General features: G+C 56.3%; 1 protein-coding gene across 1 annotated transcript; it reads left to right on the forward strand.

The window, feature by feature from the left end:
* The first annotated feature begins 3,410 nt into the window (after positions 1-3,410).
* On the forward strand, positions 3,411-7,276 carry Phlda3 (pleckstrin homology like domain family A member 3). The gene is made up of 2 exons (XM_048357743.1): positions 3,411-4,262; positions 6,214-7,276. Exon 1 carries the CDS (start codon positions 3,411-3,413, stop codon positions 4,197-4,199), a length of 789 nt encoding a protein of 262 aa, XP_048213700.1. The 3' UTR covers positions 4,200-4,262; positions 6,214-7,276.
* Positions 7,277-20,909: the final 13,633 nt, after the last annotated feature.

The raw sequence follows: 20,909 nt of genomic DNA on the forward strand, positions 1-20,909 counted from the left end.
AACTTTAAAAATAACTTAAGAAGATGTGATTTCCTCAAACGTCAGCCGTGTCGCCTGACGGGCCTCCCAGGAGTGGCCCTTCCTGCCTGACCTCATGGCCCCATTCTCCCCTCCCGCTCACCCACACCCCTCACCAACCCTTCTCCCCCAGGGCCTCCGCGTTTGCCTTCGCACCGTCGGGCCCAGTGGGTGTCTCCTACATTACTCTCTGGTTCATTTCCAGGCTCCAGTGCTTTTTCTTTCATTCATCAGTCAGTGTTATTACGCTGAAACATAATGCACGTTAAGATTCTATATTGTAGAAGACAGAAGCTCTGCATCTCTCTGGGTCCCATTCTTGCCTTCACCCCACCTCCTTCCATTTTTTCCCCCCTTGTACTTGAAGCCTGCTCCAAGTGGTCCCCTTCCTCCTCCTTCAGGGTGGGGTGACCTAACCTAGCTCCAGCCATTTGTCCCCCCAGCTCAGTCTCCCTGGTGCCATTGTAGAGCCTCGCCAGACAGTTCCAGTTGGACTGTGACTGACGGACTGACTGACTGACAGGGCAGATCAGCTTTCCCTGTGGGGTGGGAAGAGGGAGGAGCCAACTCCAGGCAGCAAGCAGGGGACATTCTGTCCATCTATCTAATAAAGAATCAACAAGTCAATAAGAACCCAGGAAGAATCCCCAGGGCCCAACACCTCCCCAGCCGAGTGGCCCAAGTTGGCCCCGTGGGAGCTTTTATTTCTCAGGAGGGGGTGCAGGCACCCTGCTCCTCCTAGTTTCCGAGTGTTTTGTGATCTTCTGATACCCAAATAATCCAGCCTGAGCCCGAGTGTCTTCCCCATGGAGCTATTAGACAAGATGCCAATTGTGGGCAATGAGTCATCTCCTCTAGGCCCAGGAGGTCATGAGGCTGGAGGACAGGACTCTCAGGTTCCAGGACCAACTCAGGCCACTAGGAAGACGTGGTGGTGCTGGGAACCAAATGCCTACTTGGCAACAGTCCTCCCAACAGTAGAGTATGCCCTCCTGGGGTTCCACTTAGGTTCCCTCGTTGCCCACACACCAGTGTTCCAGTGCCTTCTCCCCTTCCTCTGGGTCCAAACGCCTTCAGCCCTCAGTAGCTGAAGAGCTCAGCTTCGAGGCCGGGTCACGTGGGAGGGACTGAGAGGCTTGGACAGAAGCGTAAGCCTCTACATAACGGGTCCTCCGAACCCCATCCCCACCCCCATTCTCAGCCGGGGTTTTTCATGTATAAAGCATTTATTATGCACCTTCATTTTGGTTGCCTGACTTCGTGTCTCATTCTTTCTCATCAGAAAAATAAGCAAAACGATAACATCCGTCCGTCAGGATGATCTAAAACATGAGAGGGCTCTGTAAACCTTGAGAATGCACACACAGAACTGGGGAGGTATGAATGAGACTGTGTTCAAGTGTGGGGAGAGGAGGAAGAGACAGACACTAGGCAGAGGGGCTGGCCTATAGCCCTCTTCCTTCCTTCCTTTCTTTTTCTTTCTTTCTTTCTTTTGTCTGTCATGGGACTTGAACTCAGGGCTTGGGTGCTGTCCCTGAGCTCTTTTGCTCAAGGTTAACGCTCTACCACTGTGAACCACAGCACCACTTCTGGTTTTCTGGTGGTTAACTGGAGGTAAAATTCTCACAGACTTCCCTGCCTGGGCTGGCTTTGAGCCATGAGCCTCAGATCTCAGCCTCCTTGAGTAGCTAGGATGACAGGCGTGAGCCAGAAGCACCTGGCCTATGGCCCACTTTCTCAAGGAGAGAAGGTGGATCATGGCAGGACTCTGAAGGTGATCTACTCAGGAGATCCCTATGGAAGGGCATGGCTGACAAACAGGGACCCCTAAGATATCCATCTTGTGTGTTTCTCTTCTACTATGGTACGTTCTGGGAGCTAGGAGTTAGCTATTCTGTGTATCTGTGTGTGTGTGTGTGTGTGTGTGTGTGTGTGTGTGTGTGTGTTTAGGGAGGGATCAAGTATGAGAACCTGAAGGCTGACTTCCTCCACTCCTAGGCCTAGTGCTTTGGGGGAAGGCAGTCCTTGGCCTACAACTGGACTTCCCTGTGCCCGTTACTTTTTGCTCATCAAGGACTGAAATGGGGCGTGAGTAAAAAGAAATTGTCTTACTGTCAGTACGACTTATTATTCCTAGAACAATTCTATTATTAACATGTCCACGAAGCCAGGCACACGTGGCTCAGGCCTATAATCCTCTTTGGGAGGCTGAGATAGGAAGGATCATGGTTAGAGGCCAGGTTGGACAGAAAAGTCTTTCAGATTCCATCTCAGTGGAAGGAGCTAGGCATGGTAGCTAGCACACACGAGTCACCTCAGGTACTATAGAAACCCTGAAGTAGGGGGTCACAGTCTCAACACATTCCCATGGCTGGAAGCCAGACCCCCTCTCAGAAATGTTCAGCATAGCGTAAGTGCAGGAGGCTTGGCTCCTCAGAAGAGGTCTTGCCCTGCAAGTGCTAGGCCCTGAGTTCTACCCTAGTACTGCCCCCAAACCAGAACTTGATAGACTTTAAGAAACCTTGACCTGGAGGCTCTGACCAAGGTATTGCCAGGCCTTCTCCTGGGCAATTCTTATGTGTTTTCTACCTTAATCACCACGGCATCTCCACGAAATGAGGAAAATTAGTTGTCCCATTCGACAGATTTGAAATGGAGGGCTAATGAAGCTGTCCAGGGAGGCAGTCAATGGGTGAGAGTGAGGCTTGCAGCTCTTTAGGCAGGAGAGAGCGAGAGAGCTCGAGAGAGAAAGAGAGAGAGAGAGGGAGGGAGGGAGGGAGGGAGGGAGATAGGGGGGCAGGCTTTCTCTTCAGCTTGGAGTCCGGGAAGAAGCCCCTTCTCTGGGGTAGGCGCTGAGAGAATCTGCAGCAAGGAGGCCACAGGCATGGCCAGGGAGGCCTGGGGCATGGACCTCCCGGTCCTGGCTGGAGGAGGCCATCAGTGACACCAGACTCATCCCGCCTCCGTTCCCACTGGCTACCCCCTCCCCCCTCCCGGCAGCAGATGGGGGTAAGAAGTGAGGGGGTGGTTGTGCAAGCTGTGGACAGCTGTGGACGACCTCTCCTGGTCCAGGCACAGAAAAATCTGTCCATAGGGAACCCAACACGGCCTGGAGGCCCAGGAAGCCGCCAGCAGCTGTCTTCCGCCCACCAGGCAACGGGTGCCGCCGCGGCGACCTCGCTCCTCTTCCCGCACACCCACCCTTTCATTCAGGACCCGGGACGGGTGGGTGGATGGGTGGGTGGGGGGGGGCGTGGTGCCGAAGGCTTGGCGGTGGCATAAGCACCCGCTCAGGGCCCGGCCCCGCGGTGGCCCCGCCCCGGGGTTCTGCCCGGGCGGTGCAGGCGCCGGGAGGAGGGAGGGAGGGAGGGAGGGAGGGCGGGCAGGCTGGAATGCGCGGCGGAACATGTAAGGACACATCCCGCGAGCTGCCGCCCAGCGCGCACGCCGCCGAGCCGCGGGGAGCGGAGCGAGCGAGCCGCCAGCGGACGGACGGACGGACGGACGGACGGACGGACGGTGGGGCGCGCGGACCCAGCAGGAGCGGCGGGGAGGACGGCGAGCGGCCTGAGGCACCCGGTGGGCACACGGCGGGCCCGGCCCGGGTAGCGGCGTCCCGAGAGCGCGCGGGGCCCATCGGGGGCGCACGCCGGCGGAGCGCGCGGGGCCCATCGGGGGCGCACGCAGGCGGAGCTCCGCGCGCCGTCTCCGGGGCGCACGCACGGGTAGCCCGCTTGGGCTCCGGAGCTCCGCGCCGGCGGGCCGGGAGGGGCGCCGCGCCTCCTCGCACCCCCGGGGCTCCCATGACGGCGGCGGCGGCGGTGCTGAAGGAGGGCGTGCTGGAGAAGCGCAGCGGGGGGCTGCTGCAGCTGTGGAAGCGCAAGCGCTGCGTGCTCACCGAGCGCGGGCTGCAGCTCTTCGAGGCCAAGGGCGCCGGCGGCCGGCCCAAAGAGCTCAGCTTCGCCCGCATCAAGGCCGTGGAGTGCGTGGAGAGCACCGGGCGCCACATCTACTTCACCCTGGTGACCGAGGGCGGAGGTGAGATCGACTTCCGTTGCCCCCTCGAAGACCCCGGCTGGAATGCGCAGATCACCCTGGGACTGGTCAAGTTCAAGAACCAACAGGCCATCCAGACCGTGCGGGCCCGGCAGAGCCTGGGGACCGGAACCCTCGTGTCCTAAACCACCGGGGTACCACCTCGCCTTCATGCTCCCCACCACCGAGGTGCCGGGAGGCCACGCCAGGTAAGCCTTAGCCCCTCTGTCTCCCCTCCTTCCCGGCCCCCTGCGGAGAGAACCGGGGACCAGGACTCTAATTCAAAGCCAGACAACCCCAGGGAAAGTTCTGGGGCCCGTAGAATGGGAGCCCAGGAGGCTGGTGGCCAACTCAGTGGAGCTGGCCTTCCTCCTAGGGCCCAGGGCCGGAGCCTCCTGAATATGACTCAGGGGTGAGAACCCCGGGTCCGAGGTCCGATGGGATCCAATGGGGATTGGATGGGGTGGGCCTTCCCCCTGGCTGGCTGTGGAGGCAGCTGGTGGGCGCCCTTCCTCAGGCCCTGGGCCTGTAGACGCTCCTCCCCACCTACCGGGCCGGCCCCTCCCCTGGGTCGGGCTCCTGCACGCTGGCTTTCTGGGGTCTGGGAAGAGCCGAGGCTGGGAGATCCATCTGCCCTCCATAAGCCTGGGGGAACATTGACCGTGGAGTTGGAGCCTTGAATTGAGGCCGAAAGACCACAAGTATCCTTCAGTCGGTGATGGAGCCCCAGCCCTAAGGTAGGGGGGCTCCGTGAAGGGCTTGTCGGGCCTCTCTGAGGCCACTGCTGTTGTGGAGAGTGGCTTTGGGGCTGAGCTGTTGGGAAGGCTGGGGAGCCGGGACTGCGGGAGGCAGGCTGTGGCCAGGCCACTAGTCCCAAGGGTGATCGGCCACGAGAGGCCCCTAAGGCCCAGGGACCAGAGGAGAAGCCGGGAGAGAGTGTGTGACCGTGGAGCTGGGTGGGTGCATGGGGACAGGATGGGGTCATGTGTTGGTATCTGTGACGTCTTAATCTCGCTGGAGCAGCGGGGCAGAGGGTGGGGGTCGATTTGTAGTCAGGGCAGCTCAGAGGAAGGACGGAGCGGGCCTGGCACTGAGCCCCGTGCCCTCTTCCCCAGATGCCACTCCCTCCCCATGGGAACTAGGAGCTGGGTTGAGGAAGGCTTGATTGATAGCACACACTCTTGGCTGCAGTTCTTCCTTCTGCAGCAGACACCTGCATCCCTCACACGCCCTCACTCCCCTCCCAGGGTACCCCAGGTGCCTTACCCTGTACCTTCTTGCCTCAACAACTAGAGTCCTGTGGAGCCTGGAGCCCAGCTAGTCCCCAGCCCCTTTGATCCTCCTGTTCATTTCCTCCCACACTGTGGTGAGGGCTGGCTAAGCGGCAGGGTGTGCGCGGACCCTCCGAGCGGAGTGGGTCTTCTGCCTCGATTCCCTGAAGGCCTGGGGGGTGGGGGCCGGGAGGAAGCAGATGCTACTGACCACAGTGAGTTTGCACAAATACACTTGGCCTTCTGTGTTTGCCGTTCTGCATCTCTGGATTCAATCAACAGGCCCTGGAGACCGGAAATAGTTGGGGGAAAAAGGTTAGAGTAGGGCAACTATTTACAAGTTATTTACATTATATTAAATATCTATTCAGAGATGATTGACATGGTATGCCTAGGTTATACACAAAGACTATATGTATGTATATATATATATGTAATCTACATCTACATCTATATATATAAAATACATATTTATTGCCAGGACTGGGGTGAACTCCAGACCTTTGTTCTTGCTTGTCTCTTGCTTGAGGATGGTGCTCTACCACCTGAGCCATACCTCGCCTTCTGGCTTTTTATTGGTTAATTGGAGGTAAGCCAGCCCAGGCTGGCTTTGAACCTTGGTCCCCAGATCTCAGCCTGCTGGGTAGCTAGGATTACAGGTGTGAGTCACCAATGCCTGGAGACAATGCCATTTTATATAAAAGGCGTAGGGATCCAGGTGCCCGTATCTGTGGGGGGCATTCTGGCACTAGTCCCCTGCGGTAATGAGAGATGATTGCGTTATTTTTTCCTTGGCCCCGGGGCAGTCTCTTGGGATGCCCCAGCTCCTCGTGGATACCCCCCCCCCCAGTGCTGCCCCTCTGCCCTAACTGCTCTTCTTTCTCCTCAGCTTCTGTGCCCGCTTGGGCTGGTGAGGGCGAAGCTGTGGTCATGGACGAGGCGAGGGAGCTGACGGAGTCGATGGGTCAGGACAGAAGGAAGACCTTGCGGGGCTGAGGATGAAGATTCAGCTCCTGGACACTCAACACTCTTACACCCAGCTCAGCTCCGGGGCTCCCCGCCGTGGCCCCTGTATCGCGCGCACGGCAGAGCACTGTCCTCAGAGCCCCTCTCCGGTGGGCCTCCGTCAGTTCTGCAGACTGCTGTTGACCCCTGGCTTTGTGTCTTGTCGCTTGTGGGGTGCCAAGCCAACGCCTCAGGACTCGAGAGGGTCGCCTGGCATCCGGAGGACAAGAACCCTTGAACCCGTCTCTGGACTCAGCTTGAGGAGGGGGAGCTGCTGGGCCTGAGGCCCACGTGTGGGGGGGTTTCCTGCTGCTTGTGCCCTTTTGGGACCCCCTCTGATCCAGGCCCTCTCTTTGCACACTTCTTTCCCCACCTCTACCCACCTTCCCCCCCCCCCCCACGGTGGTGCAGGGCCTGGAGGTGGTGGGGGCAGGGTAGGGGGTTGGCCATTACCATTTCATGCCTATTTCCCAAATGAAGATGCCTGGCATAGGGCAGTAACCACACTGTCTGCCGACTGAATTTCTTTGCCCACAAAGGCTCAGGGTTTAGGGCATCTCCTTCGCCCACCTTCCTGGTCCATTGCTAGCCTGGATAAGGGGAGGGCTTGCAGGGCCAGTGGTCACTCGGGCCCCACGGATGCCTCTTCTGTAGGAGTGACTTTGCCCCTGCCATGGTAGGAGGTGGCTTTCCTGAGAAGAGCCTTTTCTCCCTGGTCATTTACATCCTCTGAGCTTCTGACCTATCTTGTTCCCCTTCAGATTTTTTTTTTCCTGCCTTCAATCAAGATTTCCCTGCCTTTGTGTCCCAGACCCTCAGTCCTCAGAATTATCTTTCACTGGGATGTGAACTGCCCTTCACAGTTGTACGTGAATTTCTTATTCACAAAGGAACTCTTAGCATTCTTGCTCATTTTGTCTCATTAATGCACACTCGGGGTAGCTTTATCCCAACATAGCCAAGAAGCATCATCTTCTCTGTGGTCCGGGATCAGTACTGAGAATGATCGGGGCTAAACCAGAGTGCTGCACCTGATGGGTGATGTCTGCTGTGGGCTTCTGGAGCCAAGGTGGGGAGAATGGCGTTGTTTACGCAGGGTGGGGGTCGGAGAAGAGGTGGCTGCCACCCCTCCCTTGATGCAAGCTGTGTTAATGGCAACAGCTGGCTTCTCCCTCTTCCCCTAAGGCATTCGAGAGCAGAATCCCTGCTATCGCAAGCAGAGGGGAGGGTGACTGATGGGAATTGAGGCACGAAGAAGAGAGGTAACCAGGGGAGTGTTTGAGCAGATGGGATTAGGCACCATCATTCACAAACTGAGCGCTTCTTAGGGGGCGTGCTCTCCTCCTGGGAAAATAGAGGCAACAAAGCCATGATCTCATCTGAGCCTAGTGCCGAGAGAACCCCCAGCCCCAACTGTGCCAATAGAGCTGGCCACCGGGAAGCAGGGGCTACTGCACCCAGCACCGCGTTACCCTCTGCGGAGCTGGGAGGGGCTGTTGTGGGTGCTGGGCTGCAAAGGGCAGCGGGCACCGACGGTGGAGGCTGTCACCAGGGCAGAGGGCAGGCGGAGCGGGAGGGAGGAGGCAGGCTCGGGGTTTCTGGCACTCCGCTGTTGTAGATCACTCAGCAGAGTTGGATCCAAGCTAAGCTTTGGTTCCTGCCCAAAGCCAGCTTTTCTTTCCCCTTGCTAGGAGCAACCAAAGCTCTCTAAGGTGCACTGCTGTGAGAGACCCCGGCAGTAGTTGGTGCAAAATCTGTCTATCTTATCTGTCTATCATCTGTCTATCTTCTCTATCTGTCATGCCATTACTTAGGCTTGAACTCAGCCCCTTGTTCTCGTGACTTTGTCACTCAAGGTTGGCACTCTACTACTTGAGCCACGGAAATTCAGATTTTTTTCTGCCTGGGCTGGCTTGGAGCCTCAGCTCCCAGCCCCCTGAGCAGGGAGGATTACAGGCATGAGCCGCCGTTGGGAGCCGTAGTATTTTTGCATGGAGGGCCGCACGAGGATTCTCAGCGCACGCACAGTGCAGAGTCCTGGGGCGGCCAGGCCAGGTATTTGGGAGAAGATCGGGAAGTCGTTGCCTCTTCGATGGGGAAGGGAGTAGCCTGCTTTCTGGGAGCAGGAGTGCCCTCCTTTCTCTGAACGTTGTGACTGGACTTTGAAGGAACAAAGGCCCTCTCCGTTCTCGCCATTGCAATGCCTGGCTGGATGACAGGGTAGGGTCAGGGTCCTTTTGGGGGGCACCCACGGGCCCAGACAGTGGCGGCAGCGTGCACGAGATGGAAAAACTTCATTCGGTTGTGCCAGAGGACACCGCGCGGCCAGGGAGGGGCCCCGGGCAGCCCTGGCCTCACCCCCCCCTCCCCCCATCTGTGAGTCATCGATGGGAAAATGGGACAGGGCAAGTCCCAGCCAAGCAACTGGAGTCCCATGAGGTGGGGTGGGGAGGCTGAGGGGAAGGGATGGGCTCATTCTGGTTGCAGCCAGCTGGGCTGGGAGCTAAGGCTTTGGCAAGGGCGAGTCTGTTGCCTGGGAGAGAACGGAGATGAGCGCGGAGAGCCGGTGCGAATCCCGAGCAGGAATCGCAGCAGGAAGAAGCGAGGGTGGGCCCACGCGACGGGCAGATGCGTCAGGCATCGGGGGCAGCTGTCCCACCAAGGCTAGGGCCTAAAGACACCGGCGAGATGGGCTGGCCGGGCACCGGGCTGCCCTGGGGCTTCACGGAGAGTCGTCGGCCTCCCGCGGTCTCCTCCTGTCTGCCTACCCCTCCTCCACGGTGGTGGGCCTGCTTCCCACAGCCCGGGGCTGTCTCCCACGTGACCCTGAGCGCCCTGGCCCCTCTGCGTAGCCACCCCACTTCCCGCACCCGTGAAGGCAGACGCGCATCGCCAGGCTTTTCACCCTCGCTCCTGCACGGTTTGGTTTCGTTGCCTCAACTCTCTCCCAGAGGCCTCCCCCGACAGTGCTGCCTTGCAAGCCGGCCTTAGTAATCACTCTCTCCTGTCTGTGTGTGGCCACACCTCCATGAGTCACACGGTGTGGCAGGTGCTGGTCTGTGAGTCTGCCCTGTGCCATTAGATTGGCACTGAATCGGTCAGTTCTTAGATTTCTTGTGTGCACTTCTGGTGCTTCTGAAAACCTGGCGCACGGCCTATTTTTTGATGACAGTAACGATGAACTACAAATGCATAGCGTATTTCTATACTTCGTCTTGTATGCGTGTTTACCCTGCGTCAGGCATCCATCCAAAAGCGAGACAGTAAGCTGTACGGCATTAAATCCTGGGACTCTCCAGCTCTGTAATTAGGACTGGCATCTCACATTAAGAAAACAAGGCCCAGAGAGGAAAGTGGCGTGTCTCTGTAGAGTCTCACGGCTGCTAATAAGAGGTGGAGTCGGGGAGTCAATATGGCCGCAGCGGGATCCTACACCAGAAAGATTGGGTTTTATTGCACGAGTGAATGGGTGGATAAATGATTCTACAATTGGCTGAGGAAAAAGAACCCAGTGGCCGGACATCAGGACTGGTGAGAAGGGGCTGAGAAAGGGACATCTGTGGGCAAGCATTACATGGCAAAGGTGACTGAAGCCAGGCCCCCAAATGAGGGTGAGGTCTAGTCAGAGGTGGTGGTAGAAGCCCATCACCTCAGCAGAAGGAGGCGGGCCCAAGAGGATGGAGGGTTTGAGGCCAGACTGCCAGGTGCTGATGCCTCATGCTATAATCTTAAGCTGTTTGGAAGGCTGGGATCAGGACAATTGTGGTTCCAAGCCAGCCTGGGCAGTAATGTCTAGGAGATCCCATCTCAACAGGAGAAGCCGGGCATGGTGGTATATGCCTGTTGTCCCAGCTACCACAGGAAGCCTAAAATAGGAGGATTGTGATCCCGGCTGTGTGTCCTGGCAAATGCAAGACCTTATCTCAACATAACCAGCACAAAAATAACCAAGGGGGCTGGAGGCATGACTCATTGGTAGAACATCTGTCTAGCGAGTACAAGGCCCCGAGTTCAAAGCCAGTACTACCACTGCCATCATCAAAAACAAAGCAAAACAAAACAAAAGCCAGGAACACCAAACTAAACAAAACTTGAACAAGGAACGGATCCTAAGAATAGGAAAAGACCTAAGGAGGTGGGCCTAACCGAGGGAAGGGACCCCAGCTATGAAAGCGTGTCTTTACTGGCCTGTATATCAGTCTGTTCTATTTACCATCATTTATTCCACATTGGGCCTCATTTGTCAGCAGGAAAGGCGGGAGTTGAGGTGCTGTGGGCTTGGAGACGCCGAGTGGAAAGAGGAGGCGGGCAGCCGTGGAAGACAGAGGCTGGTTTGTCAGTGTCCACAGCGAGCCGGCACATCGCACCTGGCAGAGTTCCAACCAAAAAAACCCATCGTTGTGAGTGCGAATCTTCCCCGTCTCACCTGGGCCCTGAGACTCTGGCAATAGTGACTTGGCACTGGCCAAAAGCAGCGGTTAACAGCTGTACTTTCTAGGATCACCGTGAGAAGTAATTGAGAGGATGCCTGTCAGTAGATAAGGCAGCCAGATAGTTCACACTAAGTGTTTGTTTTTGTAGTAGGATAATAATCCTCCTAGCAATTTTGCTATGCCTAATCCCCACTTAAAAAAAAAAAGACAGGTAATGATAATTAACAACTTAAATTAGCAACACTTACTGAGTGCGTTTGCATAACACCGACGCTTAGCCTTCACGGAGTGCGGCGGAGTCAAGGTTGGACTTGGTGCTGGACTTCCCTCCCTCCCGAGTTAAACATCCTGTGGACAAGGAGGTTGAGGGGGGGACTGAGAATTCTCCAGCCCCAGGCAGTGGCTCACCGTGGACTCAGGCCTCCCACCTGGGTGGAACCCACGCAGGTCCCACCAGCGGATTTCTCCAGTGGGAGGAGACGTGGGCCCCTGCCTCAAAGGCCCCTCCCTCCCTGGAAGGCCTCACCCATGGCTTCCTTCTCTAGTGCGGGTACTGGGGCTTGAACTTAGAGGCTCCCGCTCTTGCTTTGCTTTTGTTTTGGCTCGATTTCGGAGCCACAGTTTCACTTCTGGGTTCCTGTTTCATCTTGGTTTTTGTGGTCTCGTGGGGTTTTCTTCGTGAGCTGGCTTTCAGGCTGTGATCCTCAGGTCTCAGCCTCCTGGGTAGCTCGGATTACAGATGTGAGCCCTCTCCTTCGTCAGGTAGTCTTCATCGCTCCTGGGCTTCTACCAGGACTAACAGTCCGAGATCCTTCAGATGTCCCCTGACCGGATTGTCACAGGTAAGGCTTTACGGGTTGCCATATGAGCCTTGTGAGGAGTTTTTCCTGATAGTTAAAGATGGTCAAGCCAGGTGCTAGTGGCTCACACCTGTAGTCCTAGCTACTCCGGAGGCTGAGATCTGAGGATCACCGTTCAAAGCCAGCCTGGGCAGGAAAGTCCATGAGACTTTTTATCTCCAATGAACCACGAGAAACTGGAAGCCGAGCTGAGGCTCACATGGTAGAGCACTGGCCTTGAGTAAAAAAAGCTCAGAGACAGCACCCAGTCCCTGGGTTCAAACCCCATGACTGACAATAAAATAAAATAAAATAAAGATGGTCAAACTAAGGGTCGGGGAGTATCGTGTCCTCCCTCTGGCTGGTCCATGGTATCCATAACCTAACATCCAGTCTGGAATCACTGCCTTTGGGTTGGCAGTGTGGCCTGGGTGACCCCCACCCCCACCCCAAAGATCAGCAGGAGGCTCTCCAGAGCTTTCCCTCTGGACTCTGTGGGGTGTCGGGGGCTCGTGTGCCCACTGCCAGTGCCCACGCTGAGATTTGCTCAGCAGGAAAGGCCCCTGAGGTTGGTCTAGAGATGCCTGAGAGAATGCAGGAGGCCCTGGGTCGGCCTTGGTGCTCATAGCACCTCCCCAACTGCAGGTCCTGTCTGCACAGTCTGGAGAGAGACACCTGCCACAGCAACCACACACCTAGCCCCACGCCGCCCCGCTGGGCCTGGCCTGGGAAAAGCCCACTGCTGCAATGGGCTGGCAACCTCTGGTTCGCCCGCAGGCACCGTGGGGGAGGCCCCGTGTCTCCTGACTGTCCTCTCCCCTGGCTTCTCTGGCTCACGGCTGGGTTGGTAGACAGGTAGCAAGCGCTCAGAAAAGATCTGTGGAAATTTGTGCACATGGGCTCTGTGTGTGTGTGTCCACACTCGTTCTTGGCACACTTCAAACAGGTAGACCCTGGAAGAAGTTGGGCAGGTACATAGTCAGGTGGGCTACACTGAGCGGACATCAGAGGGGTTCCGCTGGTCACTTGGGATTGGAGGCTGCCCCTCTGGGTCCTCTGAGGCCGGGCCATGACCCCCCTCGGACCTAGTGGAAGGCTTTGTCCCACCCTGACTGTCCTCACATAAAACAGAAGCAGAGCAGTAGTTATCGCAAGGACTGCCACTTAATGATCTCTGGCCAGTGACTTTCGTCAAGAGCTCTGGGCACGGAAACATGGCTGAGCTACTGGGCCCTGGGGTATAGTGCCCAGGGCCTTGCTGGAGTTTATTGAGCGGATTTCATTCCATGCACTTGGTTTTCTGGGCTGGGGCCTAGTTGTATCATCTGGCAATAAGAACAGTCTCATTCCTCCCTTTGCTGTCTTCCTTGCACTGCAGTTCACCCTTTGCTTTGCTTGCTCAGGTCCTGCCACGTCCAGATACCTCCTGGAGAAGGGAGCTTTCCTGGGTCCAAGGCCAGTGGTCTCATTCACTCTCACTGGGCCTCGGTTTTCACATGTGAAGGACAGGAAGTACAATCCCCTGCTCAAGATTCCATGGGGTCTGGACTGCCGGTGACAGGTGCTGTCCTTTGGCCCCGCCCCCTCCAGCGAGCTCTGCTCCTGGAATCCTGCCTGGGGCGGCTGAGTCCCGCCCTCCCGGTCTGCTGACTTCCTTCTAACCTTAGAGTCAGGGTGAGCCCCACCTCCACAGCGAGAGTCCCGGGGACATCGCCACTGCCATCTGGCTCATTTGGACTCCCAGCAACCATGTGTGTTTGTGGCGGGTCCTTCCTCTGTCACGCCTTCAGAGGAGGCACCTTGAGAGGCGCCCTCAGTGTCTCTTCCCTGTTTAGGTAGAAGGCACTTCGTCACTCAGCCTCCTGGTGGGTGCTTGGCACTCCTTGGCCTGCCTCCCTGCTCACAGTGCTCACATTTCCACGTGACCCCTCTTACAAGGGCGTGGTGATGGCATTCACAGCCCTCCCGGACCATCCAGAACCTTCTCACCATCGCAGGCCCTGCATGGAATCCTGCTACAGAGTCTTGGCTGCATATAGGGCATTTGTGAGCTTCAGAGCCTGGGAATTTCAGAGCCCAAAGGGTGATCAGAGGGACAGGCAGAAACACACATCATATTGTCTGCTGGTGTGTGTGTGTGTGTGTGTGTGTGTGTGTGCGTGTGTGCACATGCGTGTGCGTGCTGCTACTGGGACTTGAACTTGGGGCCTGGGCGCTGTCCCTGAGCTTTTTTCTGCTCACGATCAGTGCTTCCACCACGTGAGCCACAGCTCCACTTCCAGCCTTTTTGGTGGCTAATTGGAGATAAGAGTTTCAAGGACTTTCCTGCCTGGGCTGGCTCAAACTGTGATCCTCAGATCTCAGCCTTCTGCACAGTTAAGAGTACAGGCGTGCGCTCCTGGTACCTGGCCAACACCATCTTTTCCTCTGAATCCTAACGTTGCAACTCCCAGACTCACTTCCCTGCCACCAACAATTGACCCCAAATGACGGGAGGCCGAGGACAGACAGGGCCAGCTTTGCCCACTTGGTGTCTGGAGTTGGGGCTGCGGCTTCCTGGCTCTTGGCTCCCCTTCCCAGCCCCCCCCCCCCCGTTTCCACTGGCGCCGGCGTGGGAGGCCCCTGGCCACGGGACAGGGGTGTCTGGTCTCAGAGCAGGGACTCTTTTTATCCTGTCACTAGTGAGAGAGGAAGGGACGCATCTTTCACCAGTCTGGCTGGGTCCCTCTGAAGTGCAGGAGGCTGTCCATCTCCTGCCGCCCACAGAAACAGCTGGGTCCCGGGCACATCCTGGGGCTGGGAGCCCTTCCAGGCCGTGGGCTCCTGGAACTGAGCAGAGATGGGGTGGAGCCCTTTGGGGAAATAGTGGTTTCTGTTCATGTGCTGGCCAATGGCCCTAGGTTGTTTATTGAGGAGATGAAGGCTGTCCAGCCTGCCAGAGGCCAGGAAGGGGGCTGGGTATGGTCCCACCCCCCCCCGCCCCCGCGGTAGCTGCCAAGGCCTGGGATACACGGGGTTCCTCTGTGCTCATCCTTCTCATCCAAGAGGACTTTGTTCAGAGCCAGACCGTCCTGGTCTGGGGTCTCTCCTCTCCTCTATAAGCAGACTGTGGGGGCAAGGGCCATGCTTATCTTTGGAAGATAGTGAGTACTCTATAAATGACTTGATGGATGCTGGAATGTTCCAGCTGTCTAAAATTATCCCCCTCCCTCCCTCCTTCCTTCCTTCCTTCCTTCCCTCCTGCTTTCCTTTTCCACCTTCCTCCTTTGCCAAACAGGATCTTGCTATGGAGTCTCAGGATAGTCTGGAACTTCCTATGCCGTCAGGCTGGCCTCAAATTCTCCATCTTCCTGAGGCTGTAGGCATGTGCTACCATGAACAGACTTACACACACAGAGCATCCCCGGTCCTCCTCCCTTTATACCTCTTGTGATGTCACATCTATTTTGGGAAGGTAGAAAGGTTGGAAGGGTTGAAAATAGACTGTAAAGTTCTGACGTGAAGCCTCTTGGGGAAATTACTATTACACAGTCCCCAAGAAGCTGGAAGAGGAGAAGGCCATCTGAGAGCATGCGGGTGCTTCTCCGAACCCCGAGTGGCTGCTGGGAACGTTTGCGGGGTTTCCCTGACCACTGTCTTGTCTGATCTTCCCCCCTCTGGGAGCCCAGATAATGCTTTCTTAGTTTGTGGAGAAAGAAGTTGAAAGTACAGAGAAGTTCAGTAACTTTATCAAAAAATCACACAGGGACTGTGCCGTCGGGGGGCCGGGACCAGAGCTCAGGTCTGAGGGGCTGGAGAGGCGGCCTGGGTGGAACCCTGGGATGTTGAAGGTGCCCTCCCGGAGGTAGAGCCCCCGGTAAGGAAAGAGGACAAAAGCCAGAATGTGGGGCCCAGAACAAAGGCTCGCTCTTGTGTATGTGTGTTACTGTTTTGCTTTATGCCTGTAGTAGGTCTTGAACTCAGAGCCTGAGTTATGCACCTTAGCCTTTTCACTCAAGGCTGGTGCTTTACCGCTTGAACCACAGTTCCATTTCTGGCTTTTTAGTGGTTCCTTGGAGCAAGAGTCTCCTGGACTTACTGCCTGAGCGGGCTTTGAACCGTGACCCTCTGATCTCAGTCTCTTGAGTGGCTAGGATTACAGGTATGAGCCACTGGCGCCCTGCAGGCTTAGGGGTTTTTAATCCCTGGAGTGTGTGGCTTAGGTTAGGGTGTAGCCGGGCAGTAATAGAATTTTATTGAATATTACCTGTGGGCTGGTAATACTGGATGCGTGGCACAAATTACTAATAATGAATGTGCTGAGACAGCAAGAGAAGGAGAAGCGAGAGAGGCTGAGAGCTGGCAGGTACAAAGGCTTTTTGATCCACGGTGGCATATGCAGAACAATCCTGGTTGACATCTGGGTGGGCCCCTGTCGCCCCCGGAAGGGAGGAAGGAAGCAAGACCTACAGCCAGGGCTGAGTGGCAGAGCACTTTGCCTGCCATGTGCAAGACCTTGATTTCCATCCCCACACGAGAAATAGAAGAAGGACCCAAGCTCTCAGCCCACCAGGAGATGGCGGGACAAGAACCCGTGGGCCTGGCCTCGCCGAGCTGTGTCATCTCCCCCAGACACAAGAGCATGACAGTAGTCCCCGAGAGCCTCTGCGGGACGGGGCCAGCCAGTACCAGGCTGCCCGGCAGGACAAGGGGGCCCTTGTGCAGACGGCAGCTTCCCAGCTTCAGATCCTGCCCCACCCTCTCTGGCCTAGGTCGGAAGTTCAGGCCCTGGTGTGGGAGGGAGGCTGGGGGCACTGAAGCTGGGGGTTCTCCAGGGAGCCCCGGGGCGGGGGGGGGGGTGGTGGCGGTGGTGGTGGTGGCAGGTAGCGTGGCTTCTGGTTCTGCAGTCTGGGGGGGTGGGGAGGTGGATGGGGGTTGGTGGCCTCCGTGGGACAGAAAGGAGCAGAGATGCTGGGGTTTCCAGAACTCTCTCAACGGACCCTCCCAACCACGGGTGGGGGACACAGGTAAAAGACGATCGGTGTCACCTCACCGATGGACACACAGGTTCAGAAGCACGGAAGGCTTTCCCTGGGGAGTGAGAGGAGGCTGCGGGGTCACATGGCACTGGGAATCGGGGTTTCTGAAGCCCCGGGCAGCCAGGCAGCCATGGTCTGATCTGTGGTGACTCTGCAGCAGAGCCCTCCGCCCTCCCGCCCGCTCCTGCGTCTGCCAGGGCAGGCTCCGGGGAGCCCAGGCCAAGCCCACAACATTCCAGGGCGGGGAGGTGCGGGAAGCAGGCCGAGGGAGGCCCCGCGGGCCCCCGCAGGACAGCCCCAGTGGACTCAGCTTTTCCTTGAAATTCCACACACCCTGGGCGTTTGGCAGGAACCCGGAATGTGCTTCATCAGAACAATTTGTCTTTCATGGTGCATTTGCATCAATCACCCCATTGTTCCTGCTGCCTTTTCCTGGACCACTCTCCGCTGGGCTGGGCGAGGCGCTCCGTGTCCTAGGGGGTGGGCGGGAGGAGAGGGAGGCGCACCCCCTGGCGGCTCAACCGGCCGACACCTTTCTGCTTTTAGCATCGCCCCACCTGACTCTTGGGAGCCTACAACCTGTCCTGAGTCTTGGGGAGAAGTTGGAGAGAAACATTGCAGAAGCCAAGAAGGCTTATACAGCACAGGCAGGCCAGGCTTCCAAAAGCTGTTCTGAAAATAGGGATGGGCGGGGGTCAGCCCATGAACTACCCCTTTCGGTGGTGGTCCAGAAACCACCTCTGGAGGCCCAGGGTCTAATCAGTAAGACGAGACACACAGCCTGGAGAACGGGGTAGAATAGTAAAGCTCTGCCCATGGGCTCCTCTCCGATGAGGTATACATCCTGGCTGTGGGCCAGGTATACATACTAGCTGCGGGCCTCACAAGCCTAGGTTTTTTTTTTTGCTGTGCAAAGTCGTGCTGGAAATGCAGTTGACCCTTGTTATTCAGTGTGTGCAAATTGGTCCACTTGTTGCAATTTGCTTTTAACCCTTCAGATCAATTCTCATGGGGCCCCAGGTTGTTTGCGACGACGTGGGGAATGTTGGAAAATTTTTTTTTAGCTGCTCAAGGCCCACGTTAGTTGAGGTCAAATCAGGGAAGGATTTGGCCTCTCATTCTAGCTCTCAGCCTGTGTAAGCAGCGCCTTTCTTTCTTTTGGTCCAGCTAGTGCCACTTTTTAATCTTATTTATTCATTTATTTATTTTTGGTGTTGGTCCTGGGGCTTGAACTCAGGGTCTGGGCACTGTTCCGGAGCTTTTTTTTTTTTCCTCTCAAGTCTAGCAACCTAGCACTTGAGCCACAGCTCACCTGCTGGCATTTTGGGGGTTAATTGGAGATAGAATCTCAGGACTTCCCTGCCTGGCTTTGAACCATGGTCCTTAGGTCTCATTCTCCTGAGTAGCTAAGATGACAGGCATGAGCCACCACGCCTGGCTTCATTTCTTTTTTCTTTTTTTTCTTTGTTCCTTCTCTATTTTTTTTTCATTTTTGTGCTGTCTTTTGTTGTTGTTTTGTTTTGTTTTGTTTTGTTTTTTACAAACTCTCACCAGGATAGAGCCAGAGTACTGTCTGGGATTCCTAAGTATCAGAAATCTAATATGTTTTTTGAAAAAGTTTATGTGTGAGATAATTTTCATTCAGGAGTGAATTACTATGTAAATCCATGGTACATAGTCAAGAAAGAGTCTGGAAGCAAAAATCCATGCGATACGAGGTCATGAATCCATTCGTTGACAGGCAGTTGGGACCAGAGGCTCACGGGAACTTAGCCTTGTATTTCACTGAGGGACAGTCGGCCGGTAGGGGCCAGTTCTGTGTTCAGGGTGACCCTGCACGAGGCCACCATGACCACCCGCAGCGGCAGACTCGCCCGCTCTCACCTCACAGTCTTGCGGCGAAGCTTGACCACGTCAACAATGGCCGCATATTGCTGTGATCAGTACCGCTCCCGAGGTCCGTACCCACCTCTCCTGGAGACCCCTCGTCCCCATCGTGGAGGTGGGGTCCCCCAGGGTGCACCTCTAGAAGCACCATCGGCCCAGGCGGTGCCACTCCTGCCCTGGCTTCAACCCTAAACACTTCGTTCGCTTGGTTGCTTTCAGAGCCGTAGCTCTCTGTGACTCACAAAGGCTCTTTTCACTGCCACGATCTCATTCCATCCTCCCCAGGACTGTGTCGGGGCGACACCCTGGCTCCCAGTTCCAAGATGAGCCTGAAGTTCACAGAGGCCTAGGCCTCAGAGCAAGGCCCGCCCCTGCGCTGGGGACAGAGCGTGGAAGCTCTGAATCCCACTGGCTTTCCACCAGGAGGCCGGGTAAAATGGGGGTGGGATAGGGCAGGTCTTGTCCTTCACATCTCAGTGTGAATGAGGGCATTGAGGTCCTCAAGGAAATTGGCTGAGGGCAGGTAGTGATAACTATCTTACCACCCACTTCCCAGTGGCTCTGAACCCGCTGACCTCTCCTATCTACCTCGGCCCGCACTGTGTGGGCAGCTGGCAGTTTCTGCCCTCCTCCAAGTCACATCCAAGGCTTCCGCGTCCCAGAGGATCAATCAAAGGATGCTTTCGCCCGTGGGAGGGGCCCACACTGCCTCTCCCCCCCCCACCCCATAACTCCAGCCTTCTCTTCCTGCTGCCTGTCTGACCAGCCCCTAAATGCTGGCCACAGAAACCTGTCCCAGGGCTCCCTCCCTGCCTGCCCCTCTTTCCAAACCGCTCCTGTGGTCTCTTCCTGTCAGGTAGCTCTAACAACCCGCAGAACTACGCGCAAGGAGCTCACACTGCTATCTGAGCTACTCAGGAGGCCGAGTAACTCAGTGGTTCAAAACCAGGCTTGGCAGGAAAGCCCATGAGTCTTGTCACCAATTAACCACCAACCCCCCGTCCCCCCAGGAGTGGAGTCAAGTGGTAGAGTACCAGCCATGAGCCAAAAACCCCTAAGGAACAGTGCCCAGGCCCTGAGTGGAATCCCTAGTACTGACACAAATAAAGAAACAAAACCACCAGTCCTTGCCCCCAAACCACGCCATAACCTGGGTGGTTTAAAACACCCACGTGTCCTCTCTCGAGTCTGGAGGTGGAAAGCCCAGGGCCTCTGACTCCAGGCCTGGCCAGGGCTCACTTCCTCGTGGGTGGCTGCCTGCTTCCTGGTTGTATGCTCACGCGGTCAAGAAAGAAAACATCCCATTCCCCATGTTTCCTTCTGAAGGTCCCAACCCCCCGCACGAGGCCTCTAGACTCATGACGGGAACACTGCCCCCACGTCCACCTCTGCCGCGGCTCAGCGAGACCTCAGGCCCCAGGGCTGCCAACACCGAATGCGTCCTGACACCGTCCGCGGGTTGAGGACAGCGGGATGGGAATTGCACCTTTCCCCACACTGTCCTCATGACCCTGCGCCACAGGAGCCCCAAGTAGGCCTGGGGGAGGACGGTCACAGCCCAACACCCCATCTCCACTCGGCCCCCTTCGCTTCCATTGCAGCAAGTACTGCAACTGCTGCCTCCCCCAGAAAGTCAAGACGCCCCTCATCTTTGATTCCCTGTGAATCCTGTCTCCTCCTCTCCTCCTCCAGCCCCTGCATCCCTTTCCCCAGCGAAGCTAACCTGACAGTGTCTCCTCCCCTTTGTCTCCTTCCCCTCCTCTGCCTCCCTCTCTCCTTCTCTTCTCCTTCCCTCTCTCCTCCTCCTCTCCTTCCCTCTCTCCTCCTCCTCTCCTCCTCTCTCCTCCTCCTCTCCTTCCTCTCTCCTCCTCCTCCTCTCCTCCTCCTCCTCCTCCTCCTCCTCCTCCTCCTCCTCCTCCTCCTCCCTCTTCTCTTTCTCGCCTCCTCTTTCTCTTCTTCCTTCTAATCTTCATCCTCCTATTGATTGCCAAGAAGATGCCTCAGTCAATGATCCGTATTTTAAAATTATATCTTAGGGCTGAAGACGTTGAAGGAACAACACAGATTAAAAAAACCAAAAACAACCCAATACAGATCCTAAAAATTAACCCAAGTGAGGGAAGGGGTGGGGGGGAAGGGGTGGGTGAGAATGTGGAAAGGGGCGACGCTGGTCAAGACGCAAGGTGTTCATAAACTGCTCTGTTGAATGGCAGCTCCCCTGTACAACTACTTAAAGATGATACAATTCAAAAAATAAAATTCTAGCTTAATCTGTTTTCTCTCAGAAATGATCTCGTGAATGTTGCTCACTGTACCCTATATTGTATTGTCCTAAATAAGAATCAAACCTGTAGAGGTTTGTTTTTTTTAAATTGTTGGTGGTGGTGGTCACAGGGCTTGTAC

This window comes from Perognathus longimembris, chromosome 11, assembly GCF_023159225.1.
Source record: "Perognathus longimembris pacificus isolate PPM17 chromosome 11, ASM2315922v1, whole genome shotgun sequence".
Taxonomy (NCBI): Eukaryota; Metazoa; Chordata; class Mammalia; order Rodentia; family Heteromyidae; genus Perognathus; species Perognathus longimembris.

Coding starts and splice junctions, on each gene's coding strand:
- Phlda3 (XM_048357743.1), top strand. CDS start 3,411: ATGCGCGGCGGAACATGTAAGGACACATCCCGCGAGCTGCCGCCCAGC.